We start from the raw sequence: 20,970 nt of genomic DNA, 5'->3' as shown, positions 1-20,970 counted from the left end.
TATTGGACGCCTTGCCTGATTGAGTTCTCACCACTACCTCGTGAAATAGAAAGCTATTATGACTCCTATTTTACAGATGCAGACAGAAAGACATTCGGAAAGATTTACCTTTCGTGGACAATTTCCCCAAGGTGACACACATAGTCCTAATAACTGGCCGAGCAAGCACACAGCATGAGATTTTGAACTAGACCTTAAACCCAGGACTCTGTCCCCATATCCCGCTGCCTGTGTGGAAAATGAGGAACCAGGAAGTGTCGGCAGAGACGGGTGTCTCCCCCGGACTACTGTAACATTCCAGTGGGATAAGTTGGTCGCACCACTCCCTTCCAGAATGCTGAAGCCTCTGTGTGAAGCTATTAAAGGGGGCTAGGAGGACCATGGAGAGGGCGTGGCCCGGCCGGATCCAGGGGGCGTGGCCTGTGGCGGCACGTCGCTACGAGGCGTGGCTTCCCGTGACCCCAGCGGAGCTGGCCGGCTTTGCCCGCGGTCGAGCAACGAGCAACGGCGCTACTGGGCCATGGCTAGTTGTGGGCCTCCGGCCGGCGGCGCGGCTCGGCGTCCGCTGCACTCGGCCCAGGCAGTGGACGTGGCCTCGGCCTCCAGTTTCCGGGCCTTCGAGATACTACACTTACACCTGGACCTGCGGGCAGAGTTCGGGCCGCCGGGGCCGGGCCCGGGGAGCCGGGGGCTGAATGGCACTGCGATCCTGGATCTGCGCTGCCTGCTGCCGGAGGGCGCCACCGAGCTGCGGCTCGACTCGCACCCCTGCCTCGAGGTGACGGCGGCAATGCTGCGGCGACAGCGGCCCAAATCGGAGGAGCTGCTCACGGAACCCGTGCCCTTCCACACGCTGCCCTTTTCGCATTACGGCCAAGCCCTGTGCTTGGACTTCCCGCAGCCCTGCCACACGGACGAGCGCTTCCAGGTGGTGCTCACCTACCGCGTCGGAGAGGGACCCGGGGTGAGTGCGCCCCCCGGTGTCCAGCCCTGGTCCCTGGCCTTGCCCGGTGTCTTCCTGCCGCACTTCCGGCCTCGGAGCCGCGCCTGGAGACACTCACGCAAACTCAAGGGAGGGGAAAGGAAGAGATAAGTTGGTTAAGTTGGCTCTAGTCGAATTGCTTCACAGCGCTCCTCTGGAGCTCTCCCAGTTCGTTCCCCTAGTGACCATCAGTTCCGTCTGAACTCCCTGGACCCAGGTTTTCCTCTCCTGGAGTCTGACCGCTGCAGCCACCGTGTACTACGCTTGGCTTTTCTACTGTCCTTCCTGCCTCTCCTCCCTGGCCCCGTAGAGGCTTGTCTAGATCACCCCACATTCCCTCTCATCACATACCCCACATCCAGTATTCCATGTGCCTTTCTGGATAACGAACTGTTCATACACCGAACTTAATGCTGTTATGGGACTTTTGGATTTATGTCCTATTGTCAGCTAGGGACTTTATTTCTGTGTTATGGGACCCTGGACAGTGCTGGTTAGTTAGCCAGATGCTGACTCTGTCCTTTATTCTGTGTGCTCTTCTAGTTCCATAGGCTGAAACATGCTTGAAGCCCATATAATTAGTTTTGTTTCATCCTAAGTAGTTCTAGATTTGATTAACAGAAGAGTTTGAGTGAAAGTGAGAAGTGGGATTAGAATGTTCTAGGCTTTATAATAACTTGGACTCACTGTTGGAGTCACTGTTGGTTGACTCGCAAATCTTATATTTTTGGGAGCAAATATTGGAAATATGAGGATGGAAGGTTATGTGGTGTACTTTTTTTTATAGTCAGGTACTCCTTGGTGGCCTTAGGCTGTGGCTGCTAGTTATTTTTCAGGGTGGGTTACAAGTTTTACAGTGGGTAGTTGAAACTTATTCATCTAGCTAGCAGTTCCCCTTTGCTCTTAGAACTGGTCCAAAGAGCAGTTCTGTTCCTGTGTGGTTCACCACTGGAGGAAAAAAATTAATCTTGTGATAGGACTTGTTTGAAAAATGAAAGTCCAAAGCACTTGATGCAAACTAGCCTAGAAGGAGAAAGAAAACCCCAGTGCCCTGTGGAGAAATGGAACCTATATTTAGTGTCTTTGGTTCCTCTGTTATATCCTGGTTCCTTGCTTTTTGGCAGGAACAAAAAATTAAACAGGATGAATGGAAAAATTAAACCCTCCTGAATTTGCCTACTCAAAGTTGCAGGATTGAATTTCATTTAAGACATAATGGCAGAGGTCTGTGCTTTACAAGGAGCTCTCCTTTGCACTGTGAAGTTCTGCATTAATGGCACTTGTATGTATTCCTTCCCCTCTGATCCTCACTATCATTCTGATGAAGGTTCTCACATTAATCACCCCAGCACCCTCTCCCTGACTTTACGACTTTATATAATGTATGAACTGCCAGGTTTCTTCATTCCATTGTCAAAACAAAACAAAACAACAACAACAAAAACTCAGCACAGTGGAACATGCCTGATTAGTGAGGGTCGAGGCAAGAGGATTGAAAGTTTGAGGTCACCCTTTCATCCTGTGTAATATTGCAAGACCCTGTCTCCAAAAAAAAAAAAAGAAAAAGAAAAAAGAAACCCCCAAACTCATGCAGATGATAAAAAAGGAATTTTGGTGAAGAGGATGATGGCCAGTACTTATTAAGATGTGCCAGGCTCTAGTCTAATTGCTTCACAAAGTTAAGTGAGATGTCTTTATGTAAGTGACCAGTATAGTACCTGGTACATAGTGAGTACTCTTAGGAGTGTTTACTCTTATTGCTAACTCATCTTTTAATTAATATACTTTATTTAAAAAAATAGATTAAAACAGAAAAAATGAGCAGATAGTACAGAGTTCCCATCAATACACACAATTTCTCCTTTTAGCATTTTACATTTGTATGACATTTCTGATAAAATTAATGAGCCAGTACTGGTATATTATCATTATTAACTATAGTTTTTTTCCATTTCCTTAGTTCATTTTTTTTTTTTTTTTGTGGTGCTGGGGATTGAACCCAGGGCCTTGTACATGCAAGGCAAGCACTCTACCAACTGAGCTATACCCCCAGCGCCCCTTAGTTCTTAATGTCTTTTTCTCTTCTAGGATCCTATCCAGAACACCACATATAGCTGGTGTGTAGCCTTACATCTTTCTTGACACTGGACAGTTTTTCAAACTTTGTTTTTTATGTCCTTGACAGTTTGGAGGAGTGTTGGTCAGATATATTATAGAGTGACCCTCCACTGGAATTTATCTGATGTTTTTCTCATGATTAAATTAGGATCATGGGTTTTTGAGCAGAAATTCACATAGGTAAGATGCTGTTTCCTCACATCATATTGAGGTTGCATAGTACTGCCATGATTTCTGACTGTTGATGTTGACCTCCGTTGCCTAGCTGAAGTAGTATATCTCAGTTTTCTCTACTGCAAAGTTATCTCCCCACTTCCATACTATACTGTGTTTGTTAGAAGGAGACTAAATTTTTCACATTTACAAATAAAAACTCAAGCAGAGAAAAAAATCTGACATCCCAATGTGGCTTTCTTGAAAATAGGTCTCAAATGCTTCTGTATTTGAAACCATTCATTATACCTGCCCAGGTCTGTCTCCTGCCACTCTGTAGCAAAGCCTACTGCCAAGGCAAGTAGGAGTGGGATGGCTATACATTCCCTCCCACCCACCCAGATATATCTATGTTGTAAGTGACCTTTTACTGTGGGAAGAAATTAGGTTTATCATCATTCAGATTTCCCCTTGGTTTAAGAGCTAACAGAAAACAATCAAGAGTGCTGGTCACAGTGGTGTAGGCCTGTTATCCCAGCTACTTGCAGGGATTGAGGCAGAAGGGTCACAAATTTGAGGCCTACTTAGACACTGTAGCCAGACCCTGTCTCACAGTTTTAAAAAGGGGCTGAGGATGTAGTTCAGCGGTAGAGTGCTTGTCTAGCAATAGTCATCAGGCACTGTGGTGCATACTTTTAGTCCTGGCACTTGGGAAGCTATGGCAGGAGAATTGCTTGACTCCAGGAGTTCAAGGCCAGCCTGGGGACATAGCAAGAGTTCATCTCAAAATAATAATAATAATCATACAACAAATGCATATAAAATTTATAAAATATATTTATGCTGAAAAGATAAGCTTCAGCAATGGAGAGCACGTGTTAATCACCGATTCATAGATTCATAGTTTGGTTCTGCTTTCCTGTGTCATCACAAGTCCCAATACAGTTGCTTCAGTGTTGACTACTACAGTAAGAAGAACACAGGAAGAAGACAAAGTGACGTGATCAGGGGCTAGGTGTAGGATTCCTGAGATGACCCCCAGGATGCAGTAAGAAATGGATCCTTTGTGGTAGTTCTGCCCTGTGAAGAGGATGTCATACCATGGTGTGGATTTTAGGAGAGAGTAAATACACAGTGGAAGAGAACTTTCCAGTCAGAGCACAATCAACTGGCAGAAGGATTTTAAGAATTACCTGAGGGTTTTTTTATATGTGTGTACTGGAGATTGAACCCAGGGGTGAGCTATATCCTCAGCCCTGCCCCCCTCCCCTTTTTAAATTTTGAGAACAGTTCTCACTTAATTGTCTAGGCTGGTCTGGATCTTGCTAAGGCTGACCTCAAATGTACAATCTTCTTGCCTCCTGAATTACTTGTAAGAATTCCCTGAGATTTTCCCATGCCAGCCAGATCTTTTGTCTGGCTGGACTGAGTTCCTCTGAGGGATGTCAGTTCCAAAATGCTTTTCTGTTCCTTTAGGTTTGCTGGTTGTCTCCTGAGCAGACAGCAGGAAAGAAGAAGCCTTTTGTCTATACCCAGGGTCAAGCTGTTCTAAATCGGGCTTTCTTCCCTTGCTTCGACACTCCTGCAGTGAAATGCAAATATTCAGCTCTTGTTGAGGTAAGGAGATTAAGGTTAGGTGCACCTGCCCTCAGGGACCAAGAAAATAATTTCAGCCTGGCATGGTGATGTGCACCTGTAGTTGCAGCTACTTGGGAGGCTGAGGTAGAAGGATTGCTTGAACACTGGAGTTCAAAGCAGAAGCCAGCCTGGGCAACATAGTAAGATCTCTCTGTTTTTAAAAAAAAAAAAAATATATATATATATATATATACACACACACACATATATATATATATATGTGTATATATAATTTCAGACCTATCAGATTACATTTTAGTTGATAAATTATTATCCATCCAGTAGTACCTCTGAAAGATTGAATCCTCTTTAACTCTTCTACCTTCAGAAGTTTTATATAGCTTTCTAAATCCCTTAAATTTAGCACAGGTTTACTTTCTTGAAGCCTTTGTGTTCTCTAAAATGGATTCTAGGTCATTAGTATCACCATGCAGGTCGCTGGACACACTATTCTTCAATCTAGTCACAGGAGACTCTGGGTTGGCCCTATAAGCTTTTTCTGTTGCCAGGTCCCAGATGGCTTCACAGCTGTGATGAGTGCAAGTACCTGGGAGAAGAGAGGTCCAAATAAGTTCTTCTTCCAGATGTGTCAGCCTGTCCCCTCCTATCTGATAGCTTTGGCCATCGGAGATCTGGTTTCAGCTGAAGTTGGACCCAGGTAGGAGACAAAGACCCCACAGGCAAGGTTGGTTTGATCTTGGAGTCAAGGAGGACTCTGACCAGTGTACCACTGGGATGGTTCTTGGGACAGCATGGGATCCTGTGTCTGCGTCTAGAGCCTTCTACAGTGGAGAAGCAGAGTACAGCTGGGGGAGGCACCCTTTTCTCTACTCCATTCCTCTACTATCTTCCCCTCCAATCTCCCTTTCTCCAGTTCTAAACCTGCTGTCTGGAATGAGATCACAGTCCTGCTTAGCAATAACAGTTGTCCTAGGCTGCATTTTAGAGTCATGTTGAGACTTAGGTGACAGTTTTAGAAGATTGATTTTTTTTGGTACTGGGGATTGAATTCAGGGGCACTCGACTACTGAGCCATATCCCCAGCCCTATTTATTTATTTTTTTTGGTAGTAGGGATTGAACTCAGGGACTCTTGGCCACTGAGCCACATCCCTAGCCCTATTTTGCATTTTATTTAGAGACAGGGTCTCACTGAGTTGCTTAGTATCTCTCCATTGCTGAGGCTGGCGTTGAACTCGCCATCCTCCTGTCATCCTCCCAAGCCACTGGAATTATAGGTACGCGCCTCCATGTCAGGCTAGAAGATTGATCTTTAATAGTGTCTTTAAATTCTAAATGCCCTCTAGCAAAAAAAAAAAAACTATATTCACTATTTTTTGGCAGTACTAGGAAAGGGCACACTACCACTGAGCTACTCCCACTCATTTTAATTTTATTTTTATTTTTAGACAGGTTCTCAATGTTGGCCTCTAACGTGCAATCTTCGTGTCTCAGCCTCCTGTGTCGCTGGGATTACAGACCTGTGTCACAGTGCCCAGCTACTATAGTAATTTTTTTTTTTGTTGTTACCAGAAATTGAACCAAGGGGCACTCAACCCACTAAGCCACATCTCTAGCCCATTTTTTTTTTTTTTTTGAGGCAGGGTCTTGTTAAGTTGTTGGGGGCTTTGCTAAGTTGCCTTGCTAAGTTGCTGGCCTTGAACTCATGATCCTTCTGCCTCAACCTCCCTAGATGCTGGGATTATGGATGTGTGTTGTGTCACTGCATCCTGCTACTGTAGTAATTAAAAAAAAATAATTTTTGTACCAAATCTTCTCATTTTTCTTTAACACTTTATTCCTAAAAATACACAATTTTGATTTCATTATTTCCTTCTAGAGAGGGAGGGGTCTCTATCTGCTGCAGATGCACTTATCTAAACTTAGGGTGACACAATGCCTCCGTGAAATTAGATGGATTTGGTGGAGACAGATTTTGTAAGGTTTCCTGAAACAAGAAATTTTACCAGGAGTATAGGTGTTCTGGATGTTATATCATCTACCACTGCAGCTTGCTCTTGCTGTGACGGGATCAAAGATTGAACTGCAAAGCCGAGGCCCTTTGCTGGCTCTGCTGCTGCTTTTTATCTCTGGCCCTGCTCTCAGTTCCTGGAGGTGGTGGTGTCCTCAACGAGATTGTGATGACAAGCCTCAGACTTTGTAACTGGGCATGGTAACACTGCAGGGCTCATGAATCGTAGTTCCTGGGTATCGGGTGGAATAATAGATAGGATTCTGTTGGTGTCTGCTTCTAACAAACACACTCAAAACAATGTCAGTCTTAAAAGACAAGGTCTTATCCTCTTCCTAATAGGCAGTGCCGTAGATAACCTAAGGGATAAAAAGAAAAGATAACCTAAGGGATGTCATCTTTGCAATAGACAGGGAAATAAATAAATAAAGGAATGTCATTTTGAGAATGTATTTACCCTTACTAAGTTTCTATTAATAAAAGTGTGAGGAAGTTTTTTGTTGTTGTTGTTTGTTGGTACTTAGTGATTGAACCCAAGAACACTCCACAGAATTGATAAATTGCTAAGGCTGGCCTTGAACTCGTGATCCTCTTGCCCCAACCTCCTGGGTAGCTGGGATTACAGGCATGTGTCACTGTGCCTAGCTGAATGTGAACTATTAATGGGCAATGAGAGAAAAACAAATTCTAAACATACGGAATGATAATGTTTTATTTATCTTTTGAAGCTTTGTAAGAAAATTACAACCAGTATATCAAACTAGGTGGCAGAATCTAACTTCTGGTGGTGACTTTTTCCTTCCCTTCTCAGATGCATGCTCCCTGCCTCATGGGTCACATCTTAAGGTCTCATGGAGTACATTAAATGTGAAGGACTAGCAAAATGTGCCACCTGTCCCCAGTCTTGTTACCTTGGGAAGAGAGTCCTGGCCAGAAAGGGGTTGGTGATATACCCCAGAAGGCCTTTTGTACATGACCTCTTGTAGTGCTCATCCAGATTCCGTGGGGACGTCTTATCGTGTCTAGTTTGTAGCTAGGCAGACCAAGGCTCTAGGACACTGACTTGCACAGGAGCCCTGGATTCTGGCTTCAGCTTCTTCTTGGGTTCAGTAAATGGTCTTGTGCTGACAGTCACCTCTCAGCCTTGGCCTTTTCCTTTTGTTTTCCTATTTTTTTTTTTTTAAGATTTTTTTTTTAAGAGACAGAGAGAGAATTTTAATATTTATTTTTTTTTAGTTTTTGGCGGACACAACATCTTTGTTTGTATGTGGTGCTGAGGATCGAACCCGGGCCGCACGCATGCCAGGCGAGCGCGCAACCGCTTGAGCCACATCCTCAGCCCCTGTTTTCCTATTTTTTATTATGAAAAATTTAAATGTACAGAAAATTGAAAGGATGAGGCACTAAATATCTGTATGCTCATTCATTTTGTCATTATCAGTTTTATTTCTGTGTGGGTTTGTTTTCATTTATTGTAGACCATTTAAAGTAAATCAGAGTGCCTCTGTTAAGAGTAAAACCATGGGGCTGGGGATGTGGCTCAAGCGGTAGCGCGCTTGCCTGGCATGCGTGCGGCCCGGGTTCCATCCTCAGCACCACATACAAACAAAGATGTTGTGTCCGCCAAAAACTAAAATAAATAAATATTAAAAAAAAAAAAAGAGTAAAACCATTCTTCCTTAATTGTGAAGAATAAAGGCACCGTACCATTATCGCACCTAGGACAATAGCAATTTTATATTAACGTTAATAGATTTATCTCTTAAGGTTTCTTTCATTTCCAAAGATGCTATTATTAGAATTCTTTCTTAGCCTGCTAGTGCACGCCTGTAATGCCAGCCGGTCTGGAGGCTGAGGCAGTAGGATCATAATTGGAGGCCAACCTCAGCAATTTAGCAAGACCCTATCTCAAAATTAAAAAATAAAAAGGTCTGGGAATATAATTCAGTGGAGGAGGCCCCAGGGTTCAATCCCCAGTAGCACAAAAACAAACAGAAAACACACAAAAAAGAACCATTCCTTCATCTGTCCCGTAAATAGGAAAAAGGAAACTTAACATTTATATGTCACTGTATGAAGGCCTTTCTCGTGCTTTGCTTTTTAAAAAAAAAAAAATATTTATTTTTTAGTTGTAGTTGGACACAATACCTTTATTTAATTTATTTATTTCTGTGTGGTGCTGAGGATCGAACCCAAGGGCTCACACATGTGAGGCAAGCTGTCTACCACTGAGCCACAGCCCCAGCCCCACATGCTTTGCTTTTTTTTCCCCCCACACTGGGTGTTGAACCCAGGACCCTCTAATACCAAACTATACTTCCAGCCCTTTTTATTTATTTATTTATTTTTAATTTTGAGATAGGATCTTGCCAGGTTCGCCTTGGCTGGTTTTGAACTTGTGATCCTCCTTCCTTAGCCTTCTGAGTAGCTGGGATTATAGGCCACTGTGCCCAGCTTGTATGCTGTTTTAGCTAATCTTCATCTCTTATTGATGATCAAGAAAACTGAGGCTCAGGGGGGTCAAATAACTTTTGCAAGATCACACTCAGTGTTCAAGCCACAGACTTTAGCACTGCAGGTTACCTCCCATTACCTCAAGGCAGTAGGTGCAGGTGATCTGATCTTGCATCTTCTGTCTCTGTGGCTGACCACACTATCACATTTATTTGACTCAGATATGGACCAACGCTGGTTTTTACAGGTGGTTTAAGGCTTGGTCTCTGTAGGAGTGTCGACACACCCTCTGCTTTTTCTGTGTTCTTACCATTAAGGAGCCGGGTGTGGGCAGAACCCTGCCTGATTGATGCTGCCAAGGAGGAATACGACGGAGTGATAGAAGAATTCTTGGCGACAGGAGAGAAGCTTTTTGGACCCTATGTTTGGGGAAGGTGTGGTATCACACTGACAAGTGTGTTTTGTTAAACTAAGTCCTTGCTTTCCATTCTGCCTTCTGGGGCTACTTCCCTTCCTTGTATCTCCTAGAGCAAGGTTTCCTTGATCCTAGAAGTGAAGGAGAGGAGGTAGAGAAAGGGGTGAGCCAGGCCCCTGGGAGTGGCTGAGGAGGGGACTCCAGGAAGGGAAGGATCTTTAGATGATAAAAATCTGCTGCCATGTTAGACACGGGGAGACTCAGCTAGGGCCTTTGATCCTGGTGGGAAGTTATCCACTCTCCATTTTGTCCTTTTACATCTTGAGACTTCAGGCTTCTTAGATATTCACTGGTATTTGTGACTGCAAGTTGGCCTCCTAGAGGAGTGAGGGTGTGAGCTGAGTGTGACAGGGCCAGGAGTATGTTCACCCCATGCTTTGGAGGAGAGAGAGTTGGAGCCCTAGGAAAGGGGAGGCCGAGGACAGGGGAGCCCTGCCCTCTGGAGAAGACTGAGAGCTGGACTTCATTTCCACCTGAGATCATGCTCTGCCTGTCTAGCGACCGCAACCCTTAGGGCTTACAGCGAGATGGGAAGGCCACTTCAGGGAAGTAAGGTCTGTTTCAGGGAGCCAGGACATCTCTGTGACCTTTCAGTTTTTTGGCAGGTATGACTTGCTCTTCATGCCACCATCCTTTCCATTTGGAGGAATGGAGAACCCTTGTCTGACCTTCGTTACCCCCTGCCTACTAGCAGGGGACCGCTCCTTGGCTGACGTCATCATTCATGAGGTCTCCCACAGTTGGTTTGGGAACCTGGTCACTAATGCCAACTGGGGGGAGTTCTGGCTTAACGAAGGCTTCACCATGTATGCCCAGAGGAGGATCTCCACCATCCTGTTTGGTAAGGTGCCAGCCTCCCCCCAGGCAACCTACCCCCATTCCCCACTGTGAGGCCAGTGCTGTCTCCTTTGGGGGTTTAGGATACAGGTGGGCGTGGAGAGGAGGGCACAGTGCAGAAAATTCAGGTGAAAGATGATACAGGGCTAGTGGATAAACATTGTATTTAAAGTAGGTAATCCCTGCTCCACCACCTGCCACAGAGACAGTGGCAGCCGTGGTTTATACTGACCGAATGGACTAACAGGTGAACTCACAATGAAAGTTCCCCCATCTAAGCTGCAGCCACACACCAGGCGCACTCCTCCCTGAGCCAGGCAACCCCTGTGGGAGAGTTGCCCAGGGTTGATCATCCAGGTGGTGGGCTAAGTTGTGAATGAATCATAAAATCATTGTCATCATTATCTTAATCACCTTTATGCCAACTTTGTCCTAGATGCCTTGCAAAAAATAATTTGCCAGGTGTGGTGATGCACACCTATAATTCTAGCTATTCAGGAGGCTGAGGCAGGAGGATTACAAATTCAAGACCAGCGTGGGTAACTTAGACTCAGTCACAAAATAAAAAACATGAAAAGGGCTAGGAATGTAGCTAAGTGATGAAGTGCCCCTGGTTCAATCCCCAGTACTGGGGAGAGTGGAGGAAAGAAACCATAATTTGCCGTGTGCACCAGTACTGGGGAGAGTGGAGGAAAGAAACCATAATTTTCCGTGTGCAGTGGAGCACACCTATAATCCCAGTGACTCAGGAGGCTGACACAGGCAGGCACAAGTTTGAGGCTACCCTGGGCAACTTAGCGAGACTTTGTCTCAGAAAGAAGATCTGTTTGGTATATGTGGAAAAACACAAAAAGGAAGAAAAAATTATCTATAATCTCATTATTCAAGCATAATGAATGTATATTCTTTCAAATTGTTTTTATGTGTATATATGTAGTATGTGTGTATGAGTTATCAAACTCTCCATGGTTTTACAGCTGTCTTGCTATTTAAACTTAAAATTTAAAAGAGTCTTAAAAGCTTGTTAAGTCATTAAATTTTGTCCAAGGGTCTAGGGATATAGCCTAGAAGTAGAGTACTTGCCTAGCATGCAGAAGGCCTGTGTATATGTGTATACATGTGTGTATGATATATAAATATATGTATACACACATGGCTGTATAGTGTGGATGTTTCATGATTTATCAATCTCCACTTGTTAGATAGGTTATTCCCATCTATTGACATTTTTTTAAAATGCTTCATTATTTATTTATTTATTGTATTTTTTTAAAATTTTTAAAAAATAAATGTCAGTGGAATGATTACAATTCTTATTACACATAGACAGCACAATTTTTCGTATCTCTGGTTATATATAAAGTCTGTTGACACCAATTCATGTCTTCATACATGTACTTTGGATAATGATATCCTCATTATCCAAATGAGGACATTCCTCCCATGCTCCCCCTCTCTACCCCACTATGAGTCAGCCTCCTTATATCAGAGAAAACATCATCGGCATTTGTTTTTTTTGGGATTGGCTAACTTCACTTAGCATTATCTTCTCCAGTGCCATCCATTTACCTGCAAATGCCATGATTTTATTCTCTCTTAATTGCTTAGTAAAATTCCATTGTGTATATAACATCTATTGACATTTTTATAAATATGTTTTTAGTGGTGCTGGAGATCAAACCCAGGGCCTTGGGCACGCTTGGCAAGTGCTGGTGCTGAGCTATATCCCCAGCTCTCCACTGAAATATTGTGGAAATTATTGTAGAAATGTTGATGCACATCTGATACAACTTCAATAAGGATAAATTCATAGAAATGTAATTCTGGATCTGAACTCTGTGTGTGTGTGTGTGTGTGTGTGTGTGTGTGTGTGTGTGTGTGTGTTGGGAAGTACTGGGGATTGAACCCAGCTACTCCTGTTTGCCAAGCAAGCACTCTACCACTGAGCTACATCCTCAGCCCTTTTTTATTTTTGTTTTGAGACAGTGTCTTGGTAAAGTGTTCAGGTTGGCCTTGAACTTGGAATTCTCCTGCCTCAGCCTCTTGAGTGGCTGGTATTACATGTAGATGTGCACTACTAGGCACCACTTGGTTTTGAACATTTTAGAGACTTTTTAGTACATATTGTCCCTAACCTCCCAGAAAATTAGTACAAATTTATACTTCGATTCAGAGTAGATAGAGTAAAAGCCTGTTTATGAATGTCTTAATCAGCTTCTAAGAATCCTAAGGGAAATGATACTTTCCCATTGTTTAGAGGAAGAGACCTAGGCTAAGAGAGGCTTCCAGTCAGAGTACCTAGTAAATGGCAGAGCTGGCTGGTTGAAACACTCAGTCCCCTCCCCTCCACCATTCCTTCAGCGTTTTTGTGTTGTTTCATTTGTTTTTTATGGTACTGGGGATTTAACCCAGGGTTCACTTGAACCTACGCAGGTGTTGTAACACTGAGCTACATCCCCAGCCCTTTTTTATTTTTGTTCTGAGTCAGGATCTTAGCTAAATTGCTGAGGCCAGCCTTGAACTTACAATTTTCCTGCCTTAGCATCCCATGTAATTGGCATTATAGGTGTACACCACTGTACTAGGCTCTTAGTTATGTTTAAAGCCATAAGGAGAGTTAGAGATTTTTTAAAGAATTTGTGTGTGTGTGTGTGTGTGTGTGTATGTGTGTGTGGTGTGTGTGTACTGGGGATTGAACCCAAGGGCACTTTACTTCTGAACCACATCCCCAGTCCTTCTTATTTCTTATTTTGATAAGGTCTTGCTAATTTGCTGAGACTGGGCTCCAGCTTACCATCCTTCTGCCTCAGCCTCCTAAGTCCCTAGGATTATTTTGCTTTGTTTTTGTGGAACATCAAGCCCATGTCCTTGCACATGCTGTGCATGAGCTGTACCACTCAGCTACATTCCCAGCCCTGAGATCTTTAAAAATCTTGTGACTGTTTCTCTTGTTTGACAAACAAACGAAACATATTTTAAATTTTCATAGACGATCCAATTGCTATCTAAAAATAAAAATAGATTGATAGGAAAAGGTAACTGTCAGGGAGAAGGTGTGGTTCTCCCAGTCCTCCTGGGAGAAACCTACAACTTAATTAGCCTAGTCCTTATAGCCTAGAGCAACAGGGAGCTCAGAGCTGAGTCACGTTCTCTGCGACCCTATTTACCTTCTGACTCCAGGAAGGGACCTTATTAAGTTTCACGCCACAAGGGGGCAGCACAGTGCTTTCTCCAGGAAAATACGCTTGGAAGTGGTGACCAGCTTTTGGGTTTCAAAAAATTTGTCCATTTTTGTCCATTCCAGGGGCTGCTTATACCTGTTTGGAAGCTGCTACTGGGCGAGCTTTGCTGCGGCAGCACATGGACATCACCGGAGAGGAAAACCCGCTCAACAAGCTGCGAGTGAAGATTGAACCAGGTCTGGGAGCCTGCTCAGCCTTCCCCTCTCCCCTGAATTGCACTGTATCCCCAAGCTAGAATTTCATGTTGATCATTGTGCACTTAGAATCGCTTTTTTGGGAGGGAGGGGCCCTCCAGAGTTCTTTGTAGCTGTCCCTGGACACTAGACTGACAACCCAGCCATTTCAGCCAGTTGGAGTTCAGGCCAGCCCTGCGCAGTTCACAGGTCCGTGCTGTTTCATGAGGTGTTTTCTTATTCCTTTTTCCTTTTTCTTTCTTTCTTTCTTTCTTTTTCTTTTTCTTTTTTTTTTTTAAAGTACCAAGGATCTAACCTAGGAGTGCTTAACCACTGATCCACATCCCCAGTCCTTTTTATTTTTTATTTTGAGAGAGGGTCTTGCTAAGTTGCTTAGGGCCACCCTAGATTGCTGAGGCTGGCTTTGAACTCGTGATCCTCCTGCGTCAGTCTCCAGAGCCTTTGGGATTATAGGCGTGCGCCACCTGTGAATTCTATAGAACACAGCCTTTTTTTTTTTTTTTTTTTTGTAAACAGAGAAGCATTAGACAAATTAGACAAGTTCAGTGGCTTGTCCAAGGTCATGAACCTAATCATTTTTAGGTTCAGAGGTTTTTACTTTTTTTTTTTTTTTTTAAATGTTCCATGGATGACTAATGTAAAACCATTTTGTTCAGCTGAAGCTCATGTTCCTTGGTCCCTCCAACTATGGAAATGAACTTCTTGTACGTTGGTAAATTAGTTTTAGTCTAGAACAGTTGTGAAAACAACGCATTCTGGGAGGGGAGGTTGAGTAGGTAGGGGGTGACCAATATGGCTGGAAAAGACTGCGCTCCATGTTTCCATGTTCCATCCTAAGAATCGATGGTTCCTGCCCAAGCAAAGCAGACCTCAGGAACAAGGAAATATGTCAGTTCCTCTGGATGGCTGGTTTCCTTTTCCTCTTCTTAAGTCCGTAGTTTCTGAGCCTCTAAGATCTCCTTTGAAGTGCTTTGGGAGAGGCCAGAATGGATCTAGAAACCTTGGTCTTCCTGTCCCCGTGGAAGCTGGTTTGATGTTTTGCAACATTAGTCTTTGAATTTGGAGCAATGGGGACAGTGAGGGGAGTAGATTATTGATGCTCAAATCCTGCCTGCTTTCTCCTCTGCTAGGTGTTGACCCAGACGATACCTACAATGAGACACCCTACGAGAAAGGTTTCTGCTTTGTCTCATACTTGGCCCACTTGGTGGGTGATCAGGATCAGTTTGACAAGTTTCTCAAGGTATAGTCAACTTTCAATGAGGGGAGAAGGACAAGGAACAGATAAAGCAGCTGGGAGGAATGCAAGGGTAGAGGCAGAGGGCATAAGAGGTAAGGGGTTGGAGAAGGCCCAAGCCATCCAGAGAAGCTAAAAGGCACCTTCCTTCCCACAGGCCTATGTGGATGAGTTTAAATTCCAAAGTATCTTAGCTGATGACTTTCTGGAATTCTACTTGGAATATTTCCCTGAGCTGAAGAAGAAGAGAGTAGATTCCATCCCAGGTAAGTAGAGGAACTGGCTCACAGGCTTCTAGGAGATAATGGAGAGTTATATCTAGTTTATGTTTGGAAGACCAAGGTGGGTGGGAAGTCAGTGGATAAAAGTTATCTGATAAGTAGCCCTTTGTGGGGAGCAATCCCAGGTCCCAGCTCTGTTCCACAAAAGTGATTCTCTTGGATGTAAGATGCAGTTCAGTGGGAGAGCACATGCTTAGTGTGTGCCAGGCCCTGGGCTCAGAACTAGCAATGACTACAAAAAGACCTCTCTCAATTCCACTGTAAAAGATTTCTCTCAATTCCACTTGGCCTCGTTTTCAACTGTTTTGCTTCTCTACTCTTCCCTCTGTGTTTTGTTTTCCTCACACCTGAACACACATGATCATTCCCTTCTCTCTCCCCAGAGAGTTGCTGCCACTGCCCATAGGAACAGTCTCAGGGCAGGATGGGGCAGCCCCTGCCTTAACTTCATGGTTTGGCCTTCTATGGCCCTCTGAGCAAAGGAAAATACCAGCAGCTGTCCTGCTGTCTGCTTGGGAGGTTCTGCCTCCTCAGAGAGGAGAGAATGTCCTGTCATGGGTGAGATAGTTCATTAGACACACCCCTTGGTCCTGCTGTGAACTCTGAGTCACTCTCTTGGGCCTGCTAACGTCAGCCTCCTATGACAGCTGGATTGGTTAGGCCCTGGGTAGCACCTCCTCTCTAGACAGAGGCCTGCATTTGAAGGTCATGAGATTCTGTAGCTATCACTAGGTGACAATTCCTGAGTGCTTACTATGCACCAGGCAGTGTGCTAAGCTTTTAATATGTATTTGCTCATTTAATCTTCACAGCTATCAAACAAGGTAGGGCCTGTCACCACCGTTTTACAGATAAAACTGAGGCGCCAAGACATGAAGTAATGTGCCTGTGGTCTCCCAGCTAGTTAAGGGAAGAGTTGGGACAGTAACCCAGGGAGCCCTGTTTTGGAGCCCTGGTGTTTAAGCACGATGCCGTTGCAGTGATCAAGAGGAGAATACAGCTAGGAAAGCATCTGACAGCATAAGGTTAATTATAGAGCAAAACAACAAAACACTTTCACTGCTGGAATCCCAGCCACTCAAGAGGCTGAGGCAGGAAGAATCTCAAGTTGAAAACCAGCCTCAGCAACTTAGCAAGACCCTGTCTCAAAATAAAAGATAGAATGGAGATGAGTCACAGAGTGCTCCTGTGTCCTGTCCCTAGTATTGAAAAACAAATGCACAGAACACTTTCACAGAAGAAATAGTCATAGTCCAGCCTTACTATGATATTCTCCAGGTATCATCTAACTTTGACCTTGCTGGACAAATTGTTGTTTGGGAAAGTGACATTAAGTACTGGAGAAGGAGTTTGGGTTGAAGAGAGGTAGGGCTTGAGGTCTCTAGGAGTTGCTTGGGAAAGTTGACCTTGACCTGGCCAGAGTATTCTGATAGTATCTTCTCTCCTTTTGTTCAACAGGTTTTGAGTTTGATCGATGGCTGAATACTCCTGGCTGGCCCCCCTACCTTCCTGATCTCTCTCCTGGGGACTCACTCATGAAGCCAGCTGAAAATCTGGCCCAGCTGTGGGTGACTGAGGAGCTAAACATGCCAGCCATTGAGGCTGTGGCCATCTCTTCCTGGAAGACCTACCAGCTGATCTACTTCCTAGATAAGATCCTCCAAAAATCCCCTCTCCCTCCTGGTAAGAATAAGTGGGTTATTTCTTCAATATGCTGAATCAAGTCTCCTTGGGTAACAGCTTTTAACCTGGTCCAGAAGGAGAGTCAGGAGGAGTTGAGATCTTGGCCCAAGGCAGTGCCAGATGTAGCAGGGAGGCAAGTACTTCATGAGAAACCTGTCATCAGAAGAATACAGGTCCTGGGTACTGGTGCCATGGGGAGTAGAGGAAGCCTGGCATTTCTCAATGCTTCAGGCGCTGCAGGCCACTTTTTTAGGCTCTGCATATCTATGAGGTGGCTTAATCCTTATAACTAGTCTGTGAAGGAGGAATTGTGATTTTAATCCCCATGTAACAAAATGAACTTGAGGCACACATAGTTCATACAGCCAACAAATGGACTGGAATTTGAATACAGTCATCCAAAGCTTTTAACCATTAACGCTTGCTGCTTGATCGAAATGATATTCACCACTGGGTGTGGTGGCGCATGCCTGTAATCCTAGCAGTTTGGGAGGCTGAGGCAGGAGTGTCATGAGTTCAAAGCCAGCCTCAGCAATTTAGGGCTGCCCTAAGCAATTTAGCGAGACCCTGTCTCTAAATAAAAAATAAAAATAAAAAAGGCTGGGGATGTGGCTTGGTGGCCTGGTACCAAAAAGAAAAAAAAGAAAGAAAGAAAGAAAAAGAGATAATATTCACCAAGGGGTGAGAAAAAGCTAAAACATAATGGTGCTTGGCTGTAATCTCAGCTACTCAAGAGGTTGAGGCAAGGAGGAGCATAAGTTCAGGGTCAACCTCAGCAATTTATTGAAACCCTAATTCAAAATTGAAAATAAAGAGGGCTTGGGGTGTAGCTCAGTGGTAAAGTGCTGCTGGATTCAGTCTCCAGTATTGGGGGGGATGCAGGTAAAGTTCAGATAAATTGATAGGTTAATGGTAGGAAAAAAGTGGGGAAGCATATTTTAGGGGGTATACATGTGTTATAATCCATAAAGGAAAATAGGATGATTACAGGAAAAGAGCATGTCTGTGACCTGCACCCATATTACCAGTTTGGGGTTAGGTGACTGGACAGTAAGGGACATTGGACAGAAGAGCCTTAGAAGTTCAGGTAACTGGGCTGGGGCTCTGGCTCAGTGGCAGAGCGCTTGCCTAGCATGCATGAGGTACTGGGTTTGATCCTCAGCAACACATAAAAATGAACAAATAAAATAAAGGTATGCTGTCCATTTACAACTACAGTGCTACAGTCAAAAAAGTGAAAAAAAAAAAGAAGTTCAAGTAACTGTGATAATAGAATATTACCATTCTGGAGCATAAGAATGAATGATAAAGTGGGTGGTTGTGTCCTCTTTGAGGACCTCAGGGTGGGCAAGCACTTAGTGTCCCTGAGAATGGGGCTTCTTGGCTTCCCCTGCTGGTCATAAACAACGCATACCATTGGGTATGGAGGCACATGCCTGTCATCCCAGCAGCTCTGGAGGCTGAGATAGGAGGATCGAGTTTAAAGCCAGCTTCAGCAATTGAGCGATGCCCTAAGCAACTGAGTGAGACCCTGTCTTTAAGTAAAATACAAAAAAAGGGTTGAGGATGTGACTCAGGGTTAAGCACCAGGGTTCAATCCCTGGTACCAAACAAAACAAAACAATCGATTTCTTTCTCTTTTCTAGGGAATGTGAAAAAACTTGGAGAGGCATACCCGAAGGTCTCAAATGCCCGGAATGCAGAGCTGCGGCTACGATGGGGTCAAATTGTACTTAAGAACGACCATCAGGAGGATTTCTGGAAAGTGAAAGAGTTCCTGCAGAGCCAGGTGGGTGACCCCCACCTCCCTGTCCCATGAAGGCGGGATGTGGACTACCCACCATACTTGAAGTCATCCTGTGGGCAAAGCGTCTTTAGTGTCTTGTGGTCTGAGCTCAGAGCTACAGAGGATGTGGGGCCTGGGACCTCCAGAGGATCTTACTCCTCATTGTGTTAATAATGTGGCCGCTGGAGATATCGTCCTAGGGAAAGAGAAAGCCTGCAAGCTTAGGGGTTTTTTTGCAGATAATCTGGTAGAGGCTTGAGAGATAAAAGGTAGTCAGCTAACCCTCACTCAAAACTGGTAAGGAGGGTAACACATAGCATGGTTCTGGTCATGGGAAGAATGGGAGAGGGCCAGAGGACAAGCAAGGTGAGCAAAGGCTAGATTATATAGATCCCTGCCTTATGGGAAAGCTGCAGGACTTGGGATTAGAATGCACAGAAGGATCCTCCATCAGCTCATGAGATCTGCCTCCTGGGTAAGGGTGGGGCTTTCCCCAGGAACTGAATGTCATTTGATTGCAGAGCAGGGAAGAGTGGGCTGGGTACAAAGCAATGCTCAGCTTCTCTGATCTGCATGAAGCAGGAGCTACATGTCTGTTGGGGGTGTTCTGAGCCCTCTGACCACTTCTTGTGAGGTAGACAGTTATGCAAATTTGACTTAGGGGTTTTCTTTTGCTTGATTGTAGTTGACCTTATGTGGTCCTGAGTTTTATGTGCTACAGTCTTAAAATATATATATATATATATATATATATATATATATATATATATATATATATATATATATATGGTCTTTTAGTTGTAGATGGATACAGTACCTTTATTTATTTATTTTTATGTGGTGCTGAGGATCAGGGCCTCACACATGTTAGGCAAGCGCTGTACCACTGAGCCACAACCCAGCCCAGTTGTTTTCTTTTTTAATGGTACTAGGGATTGAGCCCAGGGGTGCTTTACCACTGAGCCCCACCCCAGCCCTGTGCTGCCGCCTTTTATGTCTGTCACTACCTTGGTAGCTGACCACCTCCAGCTCTCCAAAAGTTGGCAGTCCCTTTGTGTTAACCCATCTCATTTGTTCTGTGGATGTAGGGGTCCCTATGTTATCCTGGCTTTGGATGCATGTTGAGATTTATCTCCATGGATCTTTGCCACCTGAGAAGATGCCAGAATCAGAGCACCTCTGACTGGGAAGCTCTCTATTTCAACTCTGGTTCCACATCCCTCTTGGCACTTGACCATGATCCCTGTTAGATTGCTTCCAGGGGAAGAGGGCTGGGAAGACAACAACAAGCTGCTCAGAGCCCGTGCATGTGTTTCTGCAGGGGAAGCAGAAGTATACCCTTCCGCTGTACCACGCCATGATGAGTGGCAGTGAAGTGGCCCAGACCCTCGCCAAGGAGACTTTTGCGTCCACTGCCTCCCAGCTCCACAGCAATGTTGTCAACTATGTCCAGCAAATCCTGGAGCCCAAGAGCAGTTAGAGGTCATGTGCATGGCCTGTCTCTTCGGACTGCCCAGGCTTTCAGAATAATTGTTCTCAAATTCTAGTTTTCCAGTCAACATCCTGAAGTTTTGGTCCCCTCGGGATAATCTGTTTTCTGACCTTAGGTATCTGTCACTTTGGGCCTGTGCTCTGGCAGGAGCTTCTCTCTGTCCCTCCCTCCCACAGCTCCTCTCCATACAGGCTGCTGGCGTTGGTGGGGGCAGTCGGTCTTCTCCTGCCTTCCCACTTAAGTTTCTGGGGAGAAGCAGAGAGGTTTTCCTTTCTTTTTTTAAATAAATGTTTTTAAGCAAAAAGTAGATAAGTTGGAGTGATACACTGAGTAACTGTTAATTTCTTCTACCAGGTGTACCTTCTGAATGTGAGTGATAAGAGAACATCACTGCGGGGCTGGGGGGGACATTGTCTCCCTGTCTTTA

At 44.5% G+C, this 20,970-nt stretch overlaps 1 protein-coding gene across 1 annotated transcript; it reads left to right on the top strand.

Moving 5' to 3' along the window:
- The first annotated feature begins 383 nt into the window (after positions 1–383).
- On the top strand, positions 384–20,855 carry Rnpep (arginyl aminopeptidase). The gene is made up of 11 exons (XM_046464098.2): positions 384–964; positions 4,730–4,870; positions 5,401–5,549; positions 9,634–9,750; positions 10,397–10,632; positions 13,933–14,046; positions 15,195–15,307; positions 15,459–15,567; positions 17,041–17,265; positions 18,912–19,054; positions 20,373–20,855. Exons 1-11 carry the CDS (start codon positions 521–523, stop codon positions 20,529–20,531), a joined length of 1,950 nt encoding a protein of 649 aa, XP_046320054.1. The 5' UTR covers positions 384–520; the 3' UTR covers positions 20,532–20,855.
- Positions 20,856–20,970: the final 115 nt, after the last annotated feature.

This window comes from Marmota monax, unplaced genomic scaffold (genome assembly GCF_021218885.2).
Source record: "Marmota monax isolate L192 unplaced genomic scaffold, Marmota_monax_Labrador192_F-V1.1 WCK01_AAM20220418_F8-fsc00099, whole genome shotgun sequence".
In the NCBI taxonomy this organism is placed as follows: domain Eukaryota; kingdom Metazoa; phylum Chordata; class Mammalia; order Rodentia; family Sciuridae; genus Marmota; species Marmota monax.
Note: the sequence above shows the minus strand (reverse complement) of the source record. Positions and strands in the feature narration are given on the sequence as shown.